The 24,507-nt window shown below is 41.6% G+C and overlaps 2 protein-coding genes across 3 annotated transcripts in view; both read left to right on the top strand.

The window, feature by feature from the left end:
- rnpepl1 (arginyl aminopeptidase like 1) overlaps positions 1-3,419 on the top strand; it is a 48,743-nt gene extending 45,324 nt beyond the window's left edge. The window contains exon 11 of the mRNA XM_069897149.1: positions 237-3,419. Coding sequence (XP_069753250.1) covers positions 237-473 — 237 coding nt within the window. The 3' untranslated portion in view covers positions 474-3,419. The remainder of the gene's footprint in view (positions 1-236) is intronic.
- Positions 3,420-5,570: 2,151 nt separating this feature from the next.
- capn10 (calpain 10) overlaps positions 5,571-24,507 on the top strand; it is a 36,525-nt gene continuing 17,588 nt past the window's right edge. The window contains exons 1-3 of one of the 2 annotated variants that reach the window (XM_069897151.1): positions 5,571-6,029; positions 11,681-11,895; positions 13,350-13,481. In XM_069897151.1, the coding sequence (XP_069753252.1) occupies positions 11,770-11,895; positions 13,350-13,481 (258 nt within the window). In that variant the 5' untranslated portion in view covers positions 5,571-6,029; positions 11,681-11,769. Of the gene's footprint in view, positions 6,030-11,680; positions 11,896-13,349; positions 13,482-22,694; positions 22,795-24,507 lie in introns of those variants that run through there. The other variant, XM_069897152.1, reaches the window with a different exon arrangement.

Genomic DNA, 24,507 nt, shown 5'->3' on the forward strand with positions numbered 1-24,507 from the left:
GAAAATTAGAGGAACAAATTTGTAGGGAGATAACGTATATGTGTGAGAATCATAAGGTAGTGATCATGGGAGATTTTAACTTTCCTCACATTGATTGGGATGCCCATACAGTTAGAGGGCTGGATGGGCTAGAGTTCGTTAAATGTGTTCAAGATTGTTTTCTAAAAAATATTTCTATTTATTGTCTTTAATTTGATAGCCAAGAGGTCCACTAACTCGCATTGTATCTCTTCTAGACCTCACGAATGTACACTGGCCCTTTATACGAGGATCTGTGTGCCGGAACCATGAAGGCTATTGCCATGGAGACCTTTTACCTGACACAGAACAGACTGCATGTAAACTTGAGAAGAGCAATCCAACAGATTTTTGCACACAGTGCTAACCCTGCTGCTGTTATGACACTGCTTGAAGATAAACCATCAGATACCACCAACCCCATCTCACTCAGGGATGTGAATGTCTCTGCATAGCTGACCAGCCCATGATATTGTCGAATGGATTTAATTAAATATTTGAGGTCCTTGCTTGAAAACAATCTAAAATATTTCCAAGTTGTGACTTTCCAATTCAACTATTTTCACAGGAATTATGGTTACCTAAAGGACCTGATCTAGAAAATGGAGAAGCCTGAACCAGCATTCCAAAAATGTTTCTTATTGCATAGCATTTTGTTAAAACATTGGTCCTGTTGTAGAAATCTTGTCACCCTTGTATGTTTCATACATCTCAAATCGAGATTCTAGAATCATAGTTTGAGGATCATTCTCACCGATCCAGGCACTCGGACTCTTTAGTGAGAGTTGCGGCTTGGAACAACAGACATTTTCTAACTGACAGAATAGTTGATACAGTATGAAACTGTTGGTGCTAATGAAGTAATCAGGAAACAAGGCACAGCCAAATGGTTGGTGTTGATAAAATTGCTCAAATGGTATTGTTGAGTTGGTTGCCCCATGCCTTTTAGTTATACTTTGTTAAATGCAATGGTAGTTAACAAGATTTCTGATGAAGACATCTGCACAAAGTATGTCAATTCTAATCTTTACCAATGCAGAACAAACAAATTTGATTAGTTGATGTGGGTTTTACAGTGCAAATTTAATTAGGTTTTTAGCCAATGCAGACTTTGTTAGCTTCAGCATTTTACTCCAGGCAAAGTTTGTAGATTTATTCATTTGTTTCTCCTTGGGTTTCCCAAAGTAAATTCATTGCATTAATTTCAAGTAATCCTGCCCATACAAGGATCAAATTAAGATAGACATTTGAAGCGAAATGCCTAGAGTATTTCACATCTTGGTTGTTTCAGAACATTTTCTGATAACATTTTTCATTTTGCTTAAAAATAATTTAAGATGAGTTTTCTCATGTCTTCGTGGTGGACATTGAATGAAAAAGTTTTTTTTTCCTCTCTGTTATATTATCAATCTAGCATTCTTATAGAATATATTTTTTCCAAAAATTATCGCAAAGGATATTTTTCCAGAAAGTACAGGGCTGAATTTGTAGATTTAATTGGTGGGCCCCTGAAAATGAAAACTCTCGTGAAATTAAGAACATGTTTATTTTATCCAAATTAGTGACTGTTAGTATGTTTTCTAGAAAAGTATCATCAGTAATAGTGTATTTTAAAAGGGAATGCTATGGCTTGTGCTATTTTAGTTTTAATTTGCTCCTTGCATTGTTGACTTCAAGATGCTCATCTTTCATCTATGTGCCTTTCTTTTCCAATTCCATTGTTTTTCTGTTTCAAGTGTGACAATTTAAACAACTGTGTGTGTTAGTTGACACACCTGAGTAGCTATACCATGATGGAGCAGGATGTTAAGGAGCTGGGATGGAATGTTTTGAAGTTCAATGCTGATTTCTGCCTTCACTGACTGCCTGCTCATTTAAATCCCCAAATGTGGCTCATTGACTAAAATAGAGGGACATTGTGCAGTTGGTAATGATTAATGCTATATCAATTTGTTGGTCTTGACTATTTCCAGTTTCTCTTTTTAGTTTGGTTTCTGATTGTCATCCTAGAATTTGCATAGAATTCTTATTTTTGATGTGAACTGCTTTTTACCATGGAAATGTTGGAGTCAGCAGGGACTCCCATCTCTCAAGATCCAATTTGATTGAAATGAATTTAAGAGAGATGTAATTTATGAACACTGGAATCACATTAGCAAAAAGTTCAATGATCTAATGAAAAATTTCCTGCTTTTTGTTCATATTATGTTTCACAAGTGTATGCAAAAAAAAAAGGGGCCAACAACTGTGTCATGGATTTGCACAGAATCTTTGTGACTGTGCCTTCCTCAGGAAGTGCAACCAGTGGTGCCTTTCTCGACAACATCGTGCGGATTCAGGGTCCGTAAACTTTGGTCCTTTCCAGCAGAAGAGTTCTCAGTAAAGGGTGAAACAAGACACTTCCTTGGAAAATATATTGTTAATCTGTTTACAAGAATCTTGTTTTGCAAGTCAGAACAATTTTATTATGTTCCAAATATCACACTTTGTTACACAGAAAATGTTTCAGCTTTGTTCTTTGGACAGACCGCAATGTCCTTCATGGCGTCAAGATGTCATGCGTCACAGAAATTGTTTCCCTAGACCGAAGAAATCATTTGCCAAACGGCTTGTAGTTTTCAGCTTTGTTTTTACAACAGTTGTCAACGATAGATGCAAACTAAAACAAAACGGATTTTAAATTCCAATCAAGACTGTCTACCCAAAAAGTTATAGCACAACTTCACAGTCAGATGCAAACTAACCTGGTGTGGTTTTTCAGCATTTTCTGTTACTTTAGATTTCCAGCATTTGATTTTGACTTGCATTTGTACTGATGAAACTGTCTATAAACTAAAAACTTAAAATTGTTCATGACTACAGATTTTTTTTAAACTGGACTTTACACCTTATAAGAGGGCAACTGATAATCCAATATATTTTAAGTGCAGTACCAATTTTGTGAAAAATATGACTATTCACAAAAATAAAAAAAAAGGTAACCATGAAGCAGATAATGCCAGTCCTTAAACAATTCAAACAAATTGATTTGGTCCCCCTTCCTGCTTTAACAATGTGATCAGAACTCGTTCAAATGTTTGGTGTCCGTGAAGCTTTTGCACTAAAATTAGTACCTAAAAGTAATTGCCAGGGATATGTGAAAACTTGCTGGTGTTGGGTTTAATTGTATAAGCAAAGCTCAAATGTTTTAACTTGATTGTCTGCAGAACAAGTGTTAAAAGTGAAAGTTGGGTAGAAATGAAACATTATGCAATGGATGATAAACAATGGGGATGATTAACATAGGCACTAAATGTATGAATTCTCTATTATTGGGAAATTTAATGCAGTATTTGAAATGTTATGCTTTTCCTCATGTTGATGAAAATAGATATGAACGTACTATTTGTGGACTTGGAGAACAGCTCATTTTTATAACTCTTCATGTTTTAGAATTGGTCATCATTACCATGTTGTCCCTTTGATACTTTGCCATGGTGTCATTGGAACTAATCATCTTACTGCATGATCCTGCAGGCTTCATTCAAAGAAAATGTTCCTCACAGTTTTAAAATTTAGTTTTGAGAAGCTTATTTTACATCATCTTCCCTTTATGTTGGTTGAAATGTTTGTCCTGAATTCATTGTGTTCTGATATGTTCTGTAATTTAGCAGTTGTAGTTAACACAAGGGGTGACGTACAATGAACAGTTAATTCGTGCTAGTGACCAAAAGCACATTTTTTGGTCCTTTTATTTTTTTTCCTCTGTTAAACAGCCACGGACTGTGGTCTCTCCCCATATTTTCTGTTTTACAAATGTTAATACTTCCAAGATATCCTCTTTGTAGAAGCCTCGCATTGTAACTCTCAGTGCCATGTTCACAATATTTACACTTTTTGAAAATTGGAGAGATTATTGTAAATATAAAGCCAATCGCTATCATGGAGTTCATCTTTATCCCCACAACCTCCACTGGCACATCAACTGATCTGCAGTGCTATTAAATTCAAGTTCAAATTCTTTAACCAAATAATTCAATTTGCTTCTTTACCAGAATAATTTTTAATAGTTTTGAATCAATCTGAGTTGCCATATCACTCCACTCATGGAATTGAAATAAGTACCTAATAATTGTTGCAATGCACCTTTACACAAAATATATTTTCTAATGGAACATTGTTTAGCAATGCACAAAAATGCTGGACAAACTTAGCAGCTCACGCCACATCTATAAGAAGTAAATAGCAATGTTTTGGGCCTGCAGTACTTTTGTGCATTGCACTACAATCATAGGTTCTGCAGACTTTCCTGTTTATCCTGATATGTCTTAACTTTGTTTAGAAAAAAAGCTGACAATTTTGGGCTTGGTGCAGTGATTTGAATATGAAGGTTGAGCTATTTTTAAAAATTTAACATTCACAAATTTGTGAAAATCGAAGATGAGCATTAAAATCGAACGACACCATCCATTTCTCCCCGCATTTCACAATGAATTTATACAGCGCTGGGCTGAGTTTGTTGTTTCATCTTTAACCTCCGCTTCAGCACAAAACAACTGCATTATTGCAAGTCTGAAGAAAAGGGTAAATGAACAATGTCTTCTAGTTGCACATCACCTAAAATAAAGTTTCAGAACAATTCACAAGACAGTTATAGAGAAAGTTTGTCACTCAATTAGTGATATTGAAGTACATAACAAAACTTGATCAAGCAATAACAACTGAGTAAAATGGTAGCCTTAAAAAAATTCAAGTGGTAGAAGTAAAAACTTGAATATTCAAGACAACAGGTTTGGAGAACATTGTTGTTCGGTTTTCAGGTTGAACGGAATTGGGATTGCAAAGATTGCAGTGTTACTCAGTTGAAAGCCACTAGCTTCCATGATCACAAAATGGAGGCTGAAAATAAAAGAATATCATTCTCCAGGTTATTCAACTAAATGGGTTTTCTATCAGTTTCTCAGAAGCAGAAAGACTTCTGAAGTCCATCAGCTGCCTTAAACCCTTTCTCTTGTAAAATAGTGGTGGCATTATTGGGTAGCAGTTAGCACAACTCTCTTATTGAGGCAGTGATTGAGACAAGGGTTTGAATCCCATGCTCTGTAAGAAGTTTGTATGTTCTCCCTGTGTCTGCATAGGTTTTTCCTGGGGACTTCAGTTTCCTCCCACCCTTCGAAATGTACGGGGTTCATTGGGTTTAAGTTGGGCGGAACAGACTTGTGGGTCGAAATGGCCTGTTACCGTGTATGTTTACATTTAAAATAGTAATTGCAACAATGCAGCTGCAGTCAGGTATCAGACAGATCTCACCTCCTCCCTCAGTGATGTGAAAATAATTTTGATAATGCACAGGAAATTTATCTCAAAAAGTAGAAGTCAATTGAGCCACGTCCAACTGGGAGTAACCCACAGTTCCCACAATTGGACCATGTTTGGGATACCCATGCAAACTCGAGTCCCAAGCTGAGGGTTTGGTGATTGTATTCCCACATTGGCTTCGAGTTTTGTGGCAGAGCACAAACTTGCTACAATTCCTCAGACTGGTTCACTGAACCTGCCCCAGACTTGATCCAAGAACATTGAACTGATAATTTTAACTCGAATGGAGTTTGGACATCTTAAATTTGTGGGGTGGGTTCAAAAAACTTTTTATAACGTTACTAGAATGAGCACTTGTCGCCTCGAATGGGTTTGAATGCCTGTGTTTAGATTTAAACTGTTTTTGGCCCTCTAGGTGAGCTCACTGCTACTTGCTGTCCACAAATTAGATGCCACATTTTCTAATTACAGTAGTGACTAACCCTCAAAAAAGTTTTTTTTAGATGAATTGCTCTTGGAAGTTCAGTGCTATCTATGTTCCAGTGTTCCCACAGCATCAGCATTGAGAGCCACTGGCTGTGGGCAGAGTCAACAGGCGGGGCGACTGAGGGCATCGCGGAGGCTCCATCTCAGCATCGATGATCACGTCCGCCCAGCCAAGGAAGCTCGGCTCAGGCGGAGCGGCGTTTGCACGCAGTGGCCCGCTGCCTCAGGTAACGGGGTTTGTGTTCCACATTCGGCACCTCCATTGCATTAGCATGTTTGCCTTGACACCTACCGAACACTGGGGTGGCTGGGCGGGGAACCCGGGCCCCGTATCCCCGGCGCTCGAGTGAATGGAAGCCGACGGGGGGCGGGCAACAAGCGAGCCAAGGCTGATGGGGTTCCGAAGCTCTTCTCTGAGCGCAATTCAATGCGTCCCCAAAGCAGCGTTCACTGGAGGGGGAAAAAAACGGGACAAATTAAGAACATTCCTGAAAATGTTTTCACCGAAAGAGCATTTCCCTTTGCAATAAACCCTGCAAAATGCGACGAAGGCTCATTTGCTGCCCCCGCAGACGGTCTCGCACCAGACAGCACACGGAGTAGGCGGCTATTGGATATCGCAGGCTGAAGAGAATGGTTACAATGTTACAGTAATCAGGGCGGAGGCACGGCTACCTGTTGCCTTGAAGTGAAATGATACAGTAGCCCACCTGACCCCCATCAGGCATGCCTTGCCAATGGAATATGAGCCTCATCTCTTGTGTGCAGGTTCCACATTTGTCCTTCAGCCTCTCTTTTGATTCAGATTGCACTCATCTCTGGGTGGGGGAATTTCAAAGATTCACTGATGGAGAGATAAAGTTTGACACAACCACCTTGTCACTGAGACTGACTGTTCAAGACTCTCAGTCATGGAAGTGCCGACCTTATCACACTTCCTTATCATTAAAATAAAATACAGAGATCAGTGCAAGTTGAATTGAGTTTTCCAAGGTTTATTAAACCTTAATTGGGTTATTACAACTTTGTTAAATATTTTCCTAACCCTAACCCTATACATAAAACGGTCAATAAAAGTTTTCGGTCGACTCCAAGACCCTCCATCTTCGCAGAACGGAAGAAAATAAAAAATGAACTTTATCTTAAAACACAGAGAGCAAGACCTTGTCTCTGAAAATGTTTCTGGGGAGACACTGAAAAGAATATCACTGACTTCTTGCAGCATCTGCATTTTTAACCCTTACAATACTGGCCCCTAATCACTATATTTAAAAAATAATAATAATGACCATTACAAGGGAAAAAAACCTCAAATATAGTAGTATATATCGGTTAAGTATTCAAAAGAAAGTGAAAGTCAATTATCAAAGCTTTCTGCTTATTTTCACTGGCCCCAGCAAGACCATTTTGTCAACACTGAAGCCTCAGCACTGCTTTCATCTGTTTTTCTTGTTCCTTTTCTGTATTCTTCTTTTCCTGGAAGATGTGTAGCATTTTGGGATGCTTTTGACTACATATTTCGCAGCTGAGTCACTTTTTGCTAATGTATCCTTTACACAGGCAGTCAAAACGTACTCCATTTTCCTTCAAAAAGCAATTTTATCAACTTTTCCATCTGTGAAGACTTTTCCAAATCATGCTTATCTTTACAGAACAAGCCTTTCTTCTCAACAGGCAAACTTTCACTTTCCATAATTTCTTTATCCTCCACGGTCAGTGAGGTGGTAAATGTACTTACTAAAAATTCTGGTTTTGAGGATACAATTTGAACTTCTCAACTTCTTTACTAACTGAGTACCTTTGACAATTCCATATATTGGATCCATGATAACGTCCACTTGCCCTTCAATGAACTCAACCAAATCCTTAAAAGTAGGTGTCACATAGTTTCATTTTTGGTATTCATCAACTTGACCTCCATAGTTCTCTCATTTGGAAGGGTAATTTATTTGTAATGATTACCATATTATTAGGTATGTCAAGCTCTCGAAGATGGTCAATCTCTGTCATGGCGTCGCAACATCCGCTTAGAGAGCTTAAGATTGTAAACCCTTTGCGTCATACGGTCTTATTGATGACCATGAAAGGGCCTCCTGTACATAAGCTGTAGAAATTTTATACTTTTTCCCAAAATGCTTCTTTAGTAACGACTTAGCCTGTTTGAATCCTTCATTCGGAGCCATATATTGGCAACTCTTTACAAGACCTCATGGTTGTCCACTCGTGAACTGCTGCAAATAATATAAACATCCCTCTGATTTTTGAGACTTCATTTCAATACTGCATTCAAAGCTTTTCATAAATGCTTGGAATTCAACTGGGTCACCATCAAAAACTGGAATCTTTCTCTTGGGCAGAGAAGAGGGAATTAATGATGCAACTATTTCATCTTGCCATTTTGATCACCCAGATATCTATTACATGCCGAGAGCCAGTGGTATTCTGTTTCACAAGATGGCATTCGGCTTGCGTCTCTGTCCAATGGGGTCATATTTGGGGTTTGTGATCTGGCACCACCATGTCTTAACCTGTCTAGCTAAGGACCAAGCACGTCTTGTGACTAGCACTGGCTCAGCACCATGCCTTAACCTGCCTTGTTCATGACCAAGTATGTCTTGTGACTGTAGCAGTGGTATTAAATATTTTCTTTTTCTGTTGTCCTTCCTCAAAATGTGACACTTCAGATAATTTAATTCGAGCAGCAGATACCACTGAGCCCTCTCGTGTCTTTGGCCTGGCCTGATCATGCATCTTCTGTTGCCTCCCTTAACTGCTCCTCCTGATCTTCAAAGGCATATCTATATTGAAACAATTGCTGCTCCTTTTGTCTCTTCTGTTCTTCTAAGTCAAATTTATCTAGAAGGAATTATTTTTTGCTTCAAGAGCTGCCATATCAGCCTTAATCTTTACGCGTGCAGAAACACTGAAGCCTGATGTAGAATTCCTCTTACCTACCCTGCTTGCAGCATTTGATACACTATACTTAGATCCTATTTCATTCTATAAGTCAGTTGTTGCCTTAATATCTGACTTTGTCTCTAATTTGGATTGCCTGTCCTCCTCACCACTTTCTTGTGGCACAGTTTCAGCCATTTCCTTGTGGCGGATCTTTGTTTCTATTAATGTTTTTTTTCCCAGTAATTCTGTGGGACCCGTTATCCCTGCAGCTGAAACTTTCTGCTTTTCTATTTCCTCTTTTAGCCTTGCTTTGTTTCCACTTGCATCTAATTGCTGCCTTTGCAACTCTTCTACAAGTTCCTTTTTCTTCATCTTCTCGACACATAGGCTCCTTAGGTGCAGCAGCTTCAGCGAAAGCTGCCATCTTATCCAATCAGCCGACCTTCGCACTCAGATATCAAACATTCACAACAATGACTCCAAAACCAAAACAGTCCTCAAAGCCTTTAGTAAGGCTTACCATTTCTTCATTAGCCTTGGTAATGCTGTCAATGATCGTGCCTTCTTGTTCAAAATGCTCTAAACAAAGCCAAATCGATCTAGTCCGAATTCCAAATCCAATTTCCAACTTGTCATTGACAAATGAGTCAATAGTTCCTCTTTTATTGACTAAATGTTACAACTATCTTGTTTATGACTTGTTGAAAAAAGATCTGTACCAAAGTTGAATGGAGTTTTCCAAGGTTTATTAAACCTTATTTGAGTTACTACATTATTACAACTTTGTTATATGATTCAATTATGCTTAAAAAGATACTTAAAATGGTCAGTAAAAGTTTTCGGCCTATTCCAAGACCTTCCATCTTTACAAAAGAAAATCAAAACTAAACTTTATCTTAAAACAGAGAGAGAAAGAGACTTTGGCTAAGGAAATGTTTCTATGGAGTATATCAACAATGTTTTCACATACTTCTTGCAGCATCTGCTTTTTTAACCCTTACAACAGGCCTTTCAGCCCTTGATGTTGTGCTGTGTTGATACAAATTTACCCCATATCAATCAACCCTTCCATCTTCCTCAACTCATAATTCTCCATTTTTTTTCATCCATGTGCCTCTCGAAGAGTTTTTAAAATATCCTAATTGTATCATCCTCCACCATCAACCCCAGTAATGTATTCCAAGCCCCTATCACCTTGGGGGATCTATGGAATTGGATCCAAAGATCCACTTGGATAAGAATCCTGCCATTAACCATGTGTTTTTTTTGCCTTCAATTCAATCTTCTTGAGATTGCACGTTGCATTATTGGGAAACTAACTGGTCAGGGGCACCAATTTTAAATGTTTGTAATTTTTTTTTTGATGGTTACTTCAGGCTGCCGGTTACTTGAATTCTGGATAATAGCATATTCATTGCAGAATATTTTGCCCGCTATTTTCATAATTTTTGGAATCGTGGATGCTTCAACTGTGCCCTCTCTACCATGTCAATAATTGTTGAAGTCCAAGGAGTGATCCTCATTGCATCTTTCTAGTCTGAAAAAGATCAACAAATTCTGACTCTATCTTCAATGTGATAACCAGCTTTCATTCCAAGGTAGCATACTTCCTCTAACACCACGAGCTCTTGTATTATGCACTAGCCTTTTATTGGAACCATATTGAATGTCTTCTAATAGATTGCACCTCTAATAGGTTTCCCTCTAATAAGTATCCTCAAAGAGCAGCAAATTTGTCAAGCACGATATCCCTTTCATTAAATCATGTTTGTATTTAGCTTTTTTAAAATTTCTTTCATGATAATAGGCTTTGATATCTCACCAACAACAGCTGTTAACCACCCTACAGTTTCCTACTTTTTCTCTCCCTCACTCTTGAACTAGGGCATCACATTTGTGGTTTCACAATCTACTGATACCTTAATGATCCTTTGACTTTTGAAAATGTTCATCTATTGGTTCTAACTATCTTGGCAGCCACTTCCTTTACTTGGTGCCACCTACCTTTTCCAACCCCCCCCTACTTAAACTTAGTCCACTTTTCATCTTTAGGATGTTTGCAGTGTCTTTAACTGTAAAAATTGTGACCCTTACTTTGGCTACCCTCTTTACATATATATATATCTTCTTCCTTTAATATTTATCTGTTCCCTCAGATTTTGTTTCCCCTCTTAGATCTCCACTGCTGGATCCTGAAAAATTCTCCATTCTCTTATCTCCCACTAGTTTAATTTTTGGTTTAGTACATTCTTTAACTTCCTTTGTTAACCACAGTAATTAATTTTCCTCATCAAGCCTTTTTCTCCTCGGAATAAATACTTGTCTTATGAAATAGTAATGTTTAAATATCTGCCACTACTCATCTGTTGACCTTTTCTTTAGCCTATTTTCCCTGACCACTCTGCACAACTCTTCCACCATTCATCCCTTCGTAATTGCACATGTTTAACATTATAACTACAACATTCTACATTTGTACCCACATGCACAATGCAAACATTAAAAAATATAAACATTTCAAACTTTCTCCAGTTCTTGGTACAAGTTAATGTGTTCAACTAAAACAAATCACAGAGGATTTTAGACAGTAAAACTAACCTAAGTTGAGGCTTCTGCTGTAGAGATCCCTGTACCAAGTCATTCTGCCTCATCATTCAGTAATACACTCTATTGAAGGGAATAATATTTGGGGTCAATGATCCAGATTTTCTGTCACACCTGAAAGATGCAAGATGAAAAAGGTAGGTGCGGCTTTGATATATAGCTGAGATGATAATTGTGGAATTATTTATCTAAAACAGAGGGATATTATTGCTCTTTCAAGATGGTTAAGCTAAAATGAGCAAAATAGGTATTCTCATCCATTGCTGCCTTGTGAATTACCATTGTGATATGTTTTCTACTCATTCATCCATATTTGAAAAATATTACATTAAATGTTTCTACCACTAACCTTATAATGTTCTGATTTTGAATCCAGTTGAAAGAAGAAACTGACTAAACTAAAATCACATTCTACTGAGACTTCTTTGAATATGTGTGAAAGCTTCTGTGATAATAATTTTGGAAATGGAGACCATAAAGAATTTGCAGTTTGAAGATCCTGACTTCCCTGCTACAAACACATCTCTTTTTTCCAGTTATTCTACACCCATTGCCAAATTCAGTGAGAAAATTACATGGTTGCGACCACAGGTGTGAATCTCTTTGCTTTGAAAATGCTTCATGAATGCTTTTAAAGGCTTGCAGTTGGCTGGTTACATTGCTTACATGCAAATAATTTTTTTAGACTTTTAAATATACTATAGTATTATTTTGTATGTTATTGCATAATAACTGTTTCAGATCAGATAAAATCTGTGAATATTATGAAAGTTGAATACACTTTCCCCTAGAAAATGGAGAAAAGTTTAAAATTGTAATGTTTGTGATACTTTTCTCTGCAGAACATCGAAAGAATTTAATTATACTGTGCTATTGATAGATCTCTCGCCATCCTCACCCATGTACGTGCAGAAATTAATATTCAATAGATAAAAATGTAAAATTTAGAGAAACAGCACAGTAACAGGGCCTTCTATCCTACAAATCCACGTCCCCCAAAAAGACCAGTTAACCTAAATTCCTGTACATTTTTGAAAGGTTGGAGGAAACCCATGCAGACAGAGGGAGAACATACAGAGTCCTTCCACTGATAGTGCCATATTTGAACCTAGGTCACTGGCATTGTATGGCATTGCGTTAATTGTGCTGCCTGCTGAGACAAATATAAAGGAGGATTGCAGTGTATTTGAAGAGATTGTGGACAGATGGGTGGAATAGCTGATAACATCCTTTACTAGAAGGAGACAAAGAAGGAAAAATGAATAAAATTAAATGGCACCATCAAGGAGAGCAGGAACAGAGATTTGGCTTCAAACACTGAGGTACTTGAAGATGGCAAGATAAGTTGATAAAACCATTAAAGCAGTATGCTTCAATAAAAAGAAGCAAATATAACAAGAAAAGGAGAAACTTATACGAAACTTTATAAATCATTTGAGTTTGTATCATGTGGAGTATTCAAATTTGAGCACTAGAATGAGACATTTCAACATGTGATAAAATGAGGGAAGCTGTAGTTGATCTCATACAGTTGAAACGATTAAGAATAATTTATTCATGTTCAAATTCATAAAACGTTTTGTTAGTGTAAATCAAGGTAAGCTCTTTCTGTTCCGCAAACAGAATTGGCAAATGAATCCGTGACGATGGAGGAAAGTACTCTGAGTTGGGATGCTTGGGGCAGATTCAGCAGGAACTTGAGAAAGGAAAGTAGTACAGTATATCTACAAAACGATTTTGCAAGAGTTATGGGATTATCAGGAGAATGAAAATGAATGAAACACTTGAACTGGAAAGACAGGGGCTTATGTTCATGAGGGTGACCTTATAACACTGTAATTGACCAAGTACAATGCTTATTTTTGGAATACCTGAATGACATAACCCTTTTGAACTGTGAATGATCTTAATTCTAATCTAATCCTGAACCTGCATTAATTTATTGTGCAAGTTTTTAAGAAACAACGAACAGATTTTTTTCTGCATGAGTTAGAGTCTAAATCCTCTGCTGAATTGATCTTTTGTTTGATTTATTGAATTTTTAGGAAATTTCCAAATCTGCTAAATTATTTCCTGACAAAGTGCAGGATGGACAGATCAAGCAAGGCCTTTTGGGAGATTGCTGGTTCTTATGTGCTTGTGAAGCTTTGCAGAAAAACAGACTGCTGTTAGAAAAGGTACTTCAGTTGAAGGCATATAAAGCAAATTTTGATATTGATAAAATGAATGTAAAACATTCACTTGCGATTTTAATTTTTAAAAATTTAGTCATTGTAGAGCTCGTCGAAAGAACCAAAGACTTGTTGATCCAAACCAAGGCTTTTATTAGCAAAAGACCGGAGCTCTTCACAGGTGGCCGACCAGTCCGGAATGATCCGACCTGGCTAGGGACACAACCCTTTAAGGCCCAAACAATAGGTGTGGCTTAGCTCTCAGCCAATCGCTGTAAGCACAGTCTAGATACAGTAACTATATACACTATGTACATTGGTGATAGATCTGTACTATCACATTCACCCCTTCTTGGAGAATTGACCCTGGAAAAAAAAAACAAAAACGAGGGAGAGAATGAAAAGGAAGGGGTAGGTCAAGGACTGTAGCGGTCAGGGGGTCTGACCATCCGGCGTGACCGCCGTGGTTCCGGGATTGGGGTCGCTGGAGTGGTGTCGCCAGCGGGCTCATCGGGTGCGACTGCTCCGTCGCTCAATTCCCCAGTCGTTTTGTCGGCAGGGTGGCCCGAGTCATTGGGGTGCTGTTGGTCCTTCTGTTGCGGCACGGGGCCTGGAGCATAAGGAGTTGGGGGGTTTGCTGGGTCTACCGCGTCCTGAGCTAGGTCCCGCACCGAAACAGTGTCCTCCCGCCCGTCTGGGAACTCCACGTATGCGTAATGTGGGTTCGCGTGGAGTAGAGTCACTCGGTCGACCAAGGGGTCGTTCTTTGAGTGCCGGACGTGGCGTCGCAAAAGGACAGGGCCAGGGACGGTGAGCCATGCCGGTACAGTGGTTCCCGATTCGGATTTCCTCGGGAAAAGGAACATCCTTTCGTGGGGGGTGGCATTTGTTGCAGTACATAGGAGGGAGCGGATGGAGTGTAAGGCACTAGTGAGAACCTCCTGCCAGTGAGAGGTGGGGAGACCTTTAGACCGGAGAGCCAGTGTAACCGCTCTCCATATGGTGGCATTCTCCCTCTCGACCTGGCCATTACCGCGTGGGTTATAGCTCGTGGTCCTGCTTGAAGCAATACCACACTCCAGAAGGTACTGTTGCAGCTCTGCACTCATGAATGAGGACCCCCTATCACTGTGGATGGAATTGGGGTACCCGAAGATGGTGAAAATACTGTGAAGGGCCTGTATCACTGAGGTGGCAGTGGTGTCTGGGCAGGCCACAGCGAATGGGAAGCGGGAGTATTCGTCGATGGCCGTAAGGATGTAGGTATTACGGTTGGTCGACGGTAGGGGTCCCTTAAAGTCTACGCTAAGACGCTCGAAGGGCGGGTGGCTTTGATGACGTGGGAGTTATCCGGACGGAAGAAGTGGGGCTTGCATTCGGCGCACACCGAACAGGCTCGGGTCATGGAGCGGATCTCCTCAACTGTGTAGGGTAAGTTGCGCGCCTTGACAAAGTGAGCAAACCTAGTGACCCCTGGATGACAGAGCGCCTCATGGAGTTTCCGTAGTCTGTCCATCTGTATGCTGGCGCACGTCCCCCTGGAGAGCGCGTCAGGCGGGTCGTTGAGCTTACCAGGCCGGTACAGGATGTCATAGTTAAAGGTGGAGAGTTCGATTCTCCATCTGGCGATTTTGTCGTTTTTTATCTTACCACGCTGGGTGTTGCTGAACATGAAGGAGACCGCGCATTGATCAGTCAACAGTGTAAAGCGCCTCCCAGCGAGGTAATGTCTCCAACGACGTACCGCTTCAACTATGGCCTGGGCCTCCTTCTCGATCGAGGAGTGTCTACTCTCCGGACCCTGGAGGGTTCTGGAGAAGAAGGCTACAGGCCGACCGGCCTGGTTCAAGGTGGCTGCCAGGGCGAAGTCGGATGCATCGCTCTCGACTTGAAACGGGACAGACTCATCGATCGCGTGCAGCGTCGCAGCAGCGATGTCAGATTTGATTCGATCGAAAGCCGCTGTGGCTTCGGTCGAGAGGGGAAAAGAGGTGGTCTTGATAAGAGGACGTGCCTTGTCGGCGTAGTTTGGAACCCATTGGGCATAATACGAGAAAAGGCCCAGGCAGCGTTTGAGAGCTTTCTGGGTATGTGGGGGGGGTAAGTCCATTAAGGGACGCATGCGGTCAGGATCTGGCATGACTATCCCGTTTTCCACCACACAACCTAGAATAGCGAGTCGTGTGGTCCGGAAAACACACTTGTCCAAATTGTAAGTCAGGTTTAGCTGACGGGCAGTTTGAAGAAATTTGTCTAGGTTGGCGTCATGGTCCTGCATGTCGTGGCCGCAGATGGTGATATTGTCCAGATACGGGAAGGTAGCGGTTAGCCCGTTCTGGTCCACCATCCTGTCCATTTCCCGCTGGAAGACCGAGACACCATTTGTGACCCCGAATGGTACCCTGAGAAATTGATATAGCCGCCCATTCGCTTCAAAGGCCGTGAATGGTCGGTCCTCGCAGCGGATCGGGAGCTGGTGGTAGGCCGAACGTAGGTCAATAGTGGAGAAAATGCAGTACCGGGTGATCTGGTTCACCACATCCGTGATGCGTGGCAGGGGGTACGCATCCAGGAGTGTGAAGCGGTTAATGGTCTGGCTATAGTCGACCACCATCCGTAGTTTTTCCCCATTCTTGACAACCACCACCTGGGCTCTCCAGGGGCTTGAACTGGGTTCGATGATGCCCTCATCCAGCAATCTACGCACCTCACTCCTAATGAATTGCCTGTTTTCGTAACTATATTGCCGACTTTTGGTGGCCACAGGCTTCCAGCCAGGGGTGAGGTTTGCGAAGAGTGCTGGCGGGGCAATCCGGAGTGTGGAAAGGCCGCAGGATTGGCCCCGGGGCACGGGGGCGGGTTGCTCGGGTGCTTCGGGAGTGGGGCGATGGCAGACCGAGAGGGGGGCGTGGGGTCCCCCAAAGTGTAGGGACACCGTTTGGAACTGACACTGGAAGTCTAATCCCAGCAACACTGGGGCGCACAATTGGGGAAGGACGAATAATTTAAAGTGGGTGACCGTCACGCCCTGTACTTCCAGCGTGGCAATGCAATACCCCTTTATCCCAGTCGAGTGCGACCTCGTCGCTAATGAGATCCTCTGGGTAGTGGGGATAATGTCAAGTCCCCAACGGAGGGCCAGATCTGGCTGGATAAAACTGTCAGTTGACCCAGAGTCAAATAAGCAATTGGTGTAGTGTCCATGCACTTTAATCAGTTCCATTGCTCTGGTGAGGGGATGAGAGCATTGCTGGTTTAATGTTATTGAAGCAGTTGACAGGCGAGTTTTGCGCGATGACGTCACGCAACGGGATGACGTCACGCAACGGGATGACGTAGTCAACGCTCGAGGAGCAGGTTGGAGAACCTCCCGGAAGTGCTGTTGTGGCGGGTGAATGGTAAGTAGTGGGGTTTGTAGTTGCTCGCGATCGGCGGTCGGGCCCTGGCGGTCGTCAGCGATGGACGCTAGGGTGAACACCTGGTTGGCCGCGGGGGTGGCTGCGGCGGCGGTAGCGTCGGCCCCGGGGGTGTCTGTGGCGGCGGCAGCAGCGGTGGTAGCGTCGGCCCCGGGGGTGTCCGTGGCGGCGGCAGCAGCGGCTGTAGCGTCGGCCCCGGGGGTGTCCGTGGCGGCGGCAGCAGCGGCGGTAGCGTCGGCCCCGGGGGTGTCCGTGGCGGCGGCGGCAGCAGCGGCGGTAGCGTCGGCCCCGGGGGTGGCTGTGGCGGTGGCTGTGGCGGCGGCAGCAGCGGCGGTAGCGTCGGCCCCGGGGGTGTCCGTGGCGGCGGCAGCAGCGGCGGTAGCGTCGGCCCTGGGGGTGTCCGTGGCGGCGGCGGCAGCAGCGGCGGTAGCGTCGGCCCCGGGGGTGGTTGTGGCGGCGGCAGCAGCGGCGGTAGTGTCAAGTGTTCCGCACGGGGGCGAGAGGCAGGCCATCACCATGGTTGCGACGGTGGGTTGCCCCTTCCGGGTTCGGCGTCTCCGTGACGTCAGGCGTTGCCGTGCAGGGGAGCCCTCGCTCTCATTGGACGAGAGCTCTGGGGAAGAAGAGTTTGAATGGGATAGTGGCGGTTGAGCTTCACACGAGGCACTGTGTTTGCTGGCGGCCATTTTAGACCTACAGACTGCAGCAAAGTGGCCGTTTTTAAGGCACTTCTGGCACCTGGCTTTTCTTGCTGGGCACTGGGACCTGCTGTGCTTGTCCCTCCCGCAGAAATAACATTTTGGGTTCGCAGGGGGCAGGGTAGCAGCAGCTGACAGGCCGTCAGTAACTCGGGGGGTGGTAGGGTAGAAGGGCACTCTACTCACATCAGAACGAGGGGTCCAGTCCCTAGAGAGCTCGGTGGACTTTAAGGCTGCATCCTCCATTGTGATTGCAATCCGGGCCACGTCCTCTAGTTTTTCTACCCCTTGTTCGAGCAAACGCAGCCTCACTTCGTTCGATCGGAGCCCGGCCACATAGGCATCCCGGACGAGGTCGCTAGTGATCTCGGCAGCAGTTTTGTCCACACAGTTACAGTCCTTGCCCAATGCCTTTAATACTTGTAAATATGCCCTGCTGGACTCGCCGGGCTGTTGCTTCCTCGACGCAAGCATGAGCCGGGCATGAACTCTGTTCACCGGTTGATCATACAGTCCTTTCAGTACCTTTATGGCTGCGGTGTAAGTGGTCTCATCCTGGATGTTCTCGTAGACTCTCAAGGACACCATAGACAGCAATGCTGTTAGACGCTGGTTATCCTCCTCTACCTGAATGAATCTCAGGAAGTTTTCAAAGTTCAGCAGCCAGAAGTTAAAGGCTTTGAAGGCTGTAGCTGACTGTGGGTCGATATCAAGTTTTTCTGGCCGAGTTAAACGCTCCATCACTTTCAAAAAAATTCTTTTTGCTAATAAAATTGTAGAGCTCGTCGAAAGAACCAAAGACTTGTTGATCCAAACCAAGGCTTTTATTAGCAAAAGACCGGAGCTCTTCACAGGTGGCCGACCAGTCCGGAATGATCCGACCTGGCTAGGGACACAACCCTTTAAGGCCCAAACAATAGGTGTGGCTTAGCTCTCAGCCAATCGCTGTAAGCACAGTCTAGATACAGTAACTATATACACTATGTACATTGGTGATAGATCTGTACTATCACAGTCATATAGCACAGTAACAGGTCTTTTTGGCCCATGAGTCTGTGATGCCCATTTTACACACCATTAACCTGAACCCTCCAGTACGTTTTGAATGGTAGGAGGAAACCGGAACCCCTGGACCCCTCCCCATGTCCCACACAGACATGGGGAGAACGTACAAATTCCTTACAGTCAGTGCAGGATACAAACTCTGGTCCCAATCACTGGCACTGTAAAGGCATTGCGCTAACTACTACACCAACCAGACTGCCCCTTCTGCTACGACAGCTATTTTTGGACTGGGGATAAATCTCTATTTGAGATGCTGCATTTTTTAATTTGAAATCTAATAATAGGTTAATGCTGCAAGGCACCTGGACTTCATTTTTTCCAAAACGTTTGAATGCCACAGGTGGTGGATGGAGGTGAATTATTTAAAAATAACAAAAGAACAAGTGTATACGAGGGTCATTCTCTACCATCATTCTTCCACGGCGTGGTTCAGTCCTAAAATAATAAAGCTGATAGTTCAAGCCAGAATTGAAGGATGTTTTATTTATTAGAGGGTCTTTTTCTCATATCAGATATCTAACTTCAGGGGTGGATGTGGTTAATCTTGAAGATGAAAAGAGAAGCATTTTGTTTTTTTTTCGTTCTCTGATCTGTACACCTATCCCCTTACAAAAGATTATATGGTTACTACTTTGCCATGGGAACATTAGTTTTAATTTTTAAAATTTTGTCATGCAGCATGGTAATGGGCCCTTTTGGCCCACAAGCCCATGCTGGCCAATTACACCCAATTGTCCTACAACCCGGATACGTTTTATGAAGGGTGGGGGGAAACTGGAGCACCCGAAGGAAACCCATGCAGACATGAGGAGAACGACAGATTTGTACCTCAGTTGCTGGTGTTGTAATAGTGTTGCACTAACCAACATGAGGAGAACGTACAAGCTCCTTGCAGAGAGAGACAGATTTGTACCTCAGTTGCTTACTAACCATGCTGCCCCATGTTGTCATGCTGGCCTGTAAGTGTCAACCCTTCAAAAGTAAAAATCAAGAAAACTACAGTTGCTTGAAATTTGAAATGAAAACAGAACATGGTTGAAACAATCAACAGGCCATACAGATTCTTCAAGTAAAATTTCAGACTCTTCAATGCACGTGATTAAAAAGAGAAACAAGTGACAGGCATTGGAACATGTCGAAGCTGTGAAGTGCAGACCAATAGTAAATGTCCAGCAGGCCAGGCTATGGTGGTAGAAAGAGAAAATAAAGCCAATGCTTTATTTAGATGACTTGCAGCAGAACTAGTCCGTTCTGATACTTTCAGAGAAAGTAAGTGACTTGAACTTGTTCAATTAATTTTTGAGTCAAGGTACCCTACAGTGCGCTCATCTGGAGATGATTTACTGTTCCTCAAGTTTATGTTGGACCTTGTTAAAACACTGCAGGAAGCTGTTGTGGAAATAGGGTGGAGAATTAAAGTGACACATTCTTGTGACTGGCCCATTAAGTGAGTGCCACCACAAGTTTACACGCTGCCTCTACTATCCAGTTCACAGTCTCAATCGTGAGAGGTCATGTGACAATGGTAATATGGCTGAGATATAAGATCTGTCTATTGGAATGTGCTTTGTGACATTCCTGGCTGTCAGATGTTATCGGGGATCAGGTTAGAGCTTGACAAAGTTTGAAATTTGAATACACATTGAGAGTTACAGGACAACAATGTCAGCAAGTGAAGCATTTACTCATTAATGACGTTGAAGTCGAGATGGTAGACAGCTTTAAGTTTCTTTTTTTTAATATTTTTTATTTTTCACACTATGAACCATATTAACCAAAATACACACATACATTTCCCTCTTGAATGTACACAGTGTAGCTTTAAGTTTCTTGGTGTGAATGTCACCAACCGTCTGTTTGGTCCAACCACTTTACAGCCAAGAAATCACGCCAGCACTTCTAATTCCTAAGAAGCCTAAAGTAATTCGATGCCTCATCAAATTTTATGGGTGCACCACAGGAACTGCTCTCCCTAGCACCACAATTTACTGTCTACATTTTACATTTCTCAGGAAAGCAGCCAATATATTAAAAGACCTATCCTACCCCAGTTACACTCTCTTCTCCTTCCACCAGTGGGTAGAAGTTTGAGAGTACACACCACACAATTGAAGATCAGTTTTGTCCCTACTGCTCTTGGACTTTTGAACCGGCCTCCCATTAATAAAATTACCCATGCATTGTTTTAATAAATTTTGTTCTGTAACACTCTGTATTTTTAATTTTGTACTCGCTATTATATCTAAACAGGGGCTGACATTTTCCACTGCATCTCAGTAGATGTGACAATAAACTATTTGATAGAGTTGAAAAACTTGTTTCTGTTAATCAAGCATCATGTCCCTTGGTTATCCTGTTAACTGAGAAGTTTCATCAACGGCTTATCAACTCATCAATCTTGCCTGGCCTCACTCTATCAAGTACCCTCTTTGTGCTATCTGCCACGCACCCAACATCTGTGCATAAAACTAACATGCTTCCTCTCTCTGCTTTGTCCTTTTTCACTCGCCCGCTGATTGTTTACTGCAAGTCTGTCGTATTCCCTTCTAAAAATACTTACTTAGCTGCAGAGTAGTTTAAGGTTTCCTGTGGTCATAAGTGCCTACTCACTGTGTTTCTTCTCTATCCAGTGAAATGTAGAATTTGTCTTACCAACTCAGCTAAGCACTATATATACTCGAGTAAAAGTTAAATTTAAGAATTTTTTTTAAATTTAAATTTGGATATACAAATGGTAACAGACCCTTTTGGCCTTCAAGCCCATGTTGCCCAATTACACCCAATTGACATACAATCCCGGAAGGTGGAAGGAAACTGGAGCCCCTGGGAAAAACACACACAGATATGGGGAGAACGTACAAATTCCTCACAGACAAACCTGAAATTTTAGACAGAAAATATGATCACTGAATGCACAGACCATTATGATCTATATTATTAGTTGGATTTTAATGATGAAATTAAATGTAAATGTCATTGGAAACATTTAATGTAAATTCAAAAGAGCAAAATTAGAACTATTTTTAAAACTAATTATATAATGCCTGCACTATACAAGGGGTTCTGTATCAGTAAGAGACATAATTGCCATATATACTTGTGTAAAAGTTGATCTCATGTAAAAGTCGACCACCTATTTTTTGTCAAAAAATCTTGAATTTTCCTCATCTCTCATGTAAAAGTCAACCCCAGTTCTTCACCTGTACATAAACATCACGAAGAGGAAATGAATGGCTTAGGATGACGAAACTATTTGTAAATGCAAGCGCTAGAGAATTCTTGCCGATTTTTATCATTATGTTTATTCCTCTAAAGCGTTCACAGTTTTAGGGCATAACTGAAAATGCTAGGAAATGTGTGTTTGCCTCCAATTGTTTGATGTCAACAGTTTTATTTTCTATCCCTTTAAAATCAATTCTGCTTCCTAATGGGCATCCTCACAGCATCTCATTAGTGTCTTTACTATTGACGCTGAAACCAGAGAGGGAGGTGTGATTCACCCTTATAACAAGAGGGGATTGCTTTTTGACTGCAGGCATGTAATGGGGGGTGGGGGGGAGAGAGTGGTGGTTTGTGAAATGCAATTTTACAGCATGGATATGCTGAAGCAGTTGAGAGAGTGTAAATGCTACAGAGGTCAAATCATTGCCCTGACATAATTTTTGCATAATGTTGAAATTCACAATCGATTACCAATGTCACCACGCATCCATGTCACACTGCAATTTGGCATTTGCTTGAGGGACAAGTAAGCTCTCACTCTGTATTATTGTTTTAATTCATTATGTTTTTGCTTTTTATTTGTTTAGAGATCATTTGGACTTCTGCTACTGATATGGGATTGTGGATTCTATTGTGAATTTCAGCCCCTCAGATACAGTATCCTTAAATTTAACATAAAAAATGGCTTAGGGCACCACAGTAGGGGTAATGGTTAGCACACACTGTTACAGTGTAAGTGATTGGGATTTACAAATAGTTTCGTCATCCTAAGCCATTCATTTCCTCTTCGTGATGTTTATGTACAGGTGAAGAACTGGGGTTGACTTTTACATGAGAGATGAGGAAAATTCAAGATTTTTTGACCAAAAATAGGTGGTCGACTTTTACATGAGATCAACTTTTACACAAGTATATATGGTAATTATGTCTCTTACTGATACAGAACCCCTTGTATAGTGCAGGCATTATATAATTAGTTTTAAAAATAGTTCTAATTTTGCTCTTTTGAATTTACAATAAATGTTTCCAATGACATTTCATCATTAAAATTCAACTAATAATATAGATCATAATGGTCTGTGCATTCAGTGATCATATTTTCTGTCTAAAATTTCATGTTTCAGTGCAAAATGCATGGTTGTCAAACAAAATTCTTTGAGATAAAATCATGAAACTTTACCCAATGTATCTTGCATTGATTTTTCCTTTTCTAATTTGAAATTGGTGATGTGCCATTACTTGTTCCCGCTTATTCAATGAGCACTTTTGTAGCTTCCTTGCTGTTTCACTTAGTGTTGACAGAAATACAAGCTTACACAGAGCTACTGCTTGGTCTAAAAACAGGAGGAAGATATTTTTAGATAATTTATTGAAACCAGAATTGACTTAACCTTAAAGAATACACAATTAGCTTAGAAACCATTCAAATTTCCTGCAAGTCCATCCAAATTTAATTACTTATTTGTATGGCATATGTTTTAATATTGATCGGAAATATCATAAAGTTGAATTGCCAGGAAATGCCTTGTGTCGTTAGCTTTTGAAGCTCTTTAAAAAGGCCCAGAATGCCTTTGAGATGACCGAGATTTCCACTTCATTCGTAGAATATGGACAGCATTCCACATTTGTCAGTCACCAGAGAGAAGGTAGGGTGGCATGGTTAGGGTAGCAGTTAGCGCAAAGCCTTTACGGTACCAGTGATCAGAACTGGGGTTTGCAACCTACGCTGTCTGTAAGGAGTTTGTACGTTCGCTCCATGTCTGCGTGGGTTTTCATCGGGGACTCTGGTTCCCTCCAAAACGTACTGGGGATGTAGGTTAAGTTGGTGTAAATTGGGCAGTATGGACTTGTGGGCTGAATGTCTAAATTTAAAAAATTTCCCATGATACATATGCTATCAGACTGGGTCCTGCCAGTAGTTTGCAATCTCTTATAAAGAAACTTACTGGTGATATCTTGCTAAACATGATGGCAGATAGGCCCATAACTAGCTATTCATGAATAGAGGCTGATGTGGAATTTTCAGCCTAGCCGAGTGCTAGGCTGAATGGACCAATGGACCCAAGCCAGCATCTGCAGATTTCCCAGCATTCACAGAGGGAAATGTGCCCACTGAGCTTGTTCTGGGTTAGGTAGGTGATTTGAGGATTTGATTTAAATTCATATTTTGAAATACATTGAAATTTTTATGTGTATATATCCATTTGTGTCTCTGCACTTTTCAGTGTTGTAACTTCCAAAATGTTTATTAATTTAATATTGTTTTTAAACAGGCCCCAAATGATTTTGAATGCTTGTGAATGTCCTGGACGTTCATTGGCTGTCAAAACATGACAGTTAGTGAAGAGGGACACAGTCTTCAGCACCCAAGAGCCTGAATACACCTAAGATTGTCTGATCTTGGATGCTAAGCTGGCTCAGGACTTGGAGGGGAAACCACCTAAAAACATCAGATGCTGTAGGTTTCTGTGAGGGAGCGCTGGACAAAGTGACGACTCTGTCTGCCTTATGGCAGACAAAAGTTAAAGAATTTCATGTATGTTGCATTCTAAATGTAGAATTATGTGACAATAATAGAATCGCATCAATTAGCTGGGAGCCAGATAGCCAATGGCAGACTGTACCCAGGAC

Source organism: Narcine bancroftii, chromosome 9 (genome assembly GCF_036971445.1).
Source record: "Narcine bancroftii isolate sNarBan1 chromosome 9, sNarBan1.hap1, whole genome shotgun sequence".
Lineage (NCBI taxonomy): Eukaryota > Metazoa > Chordata > Chondrichthyes > Torpediniformes > Narcinidae > Narcine > Narcine bancroftii.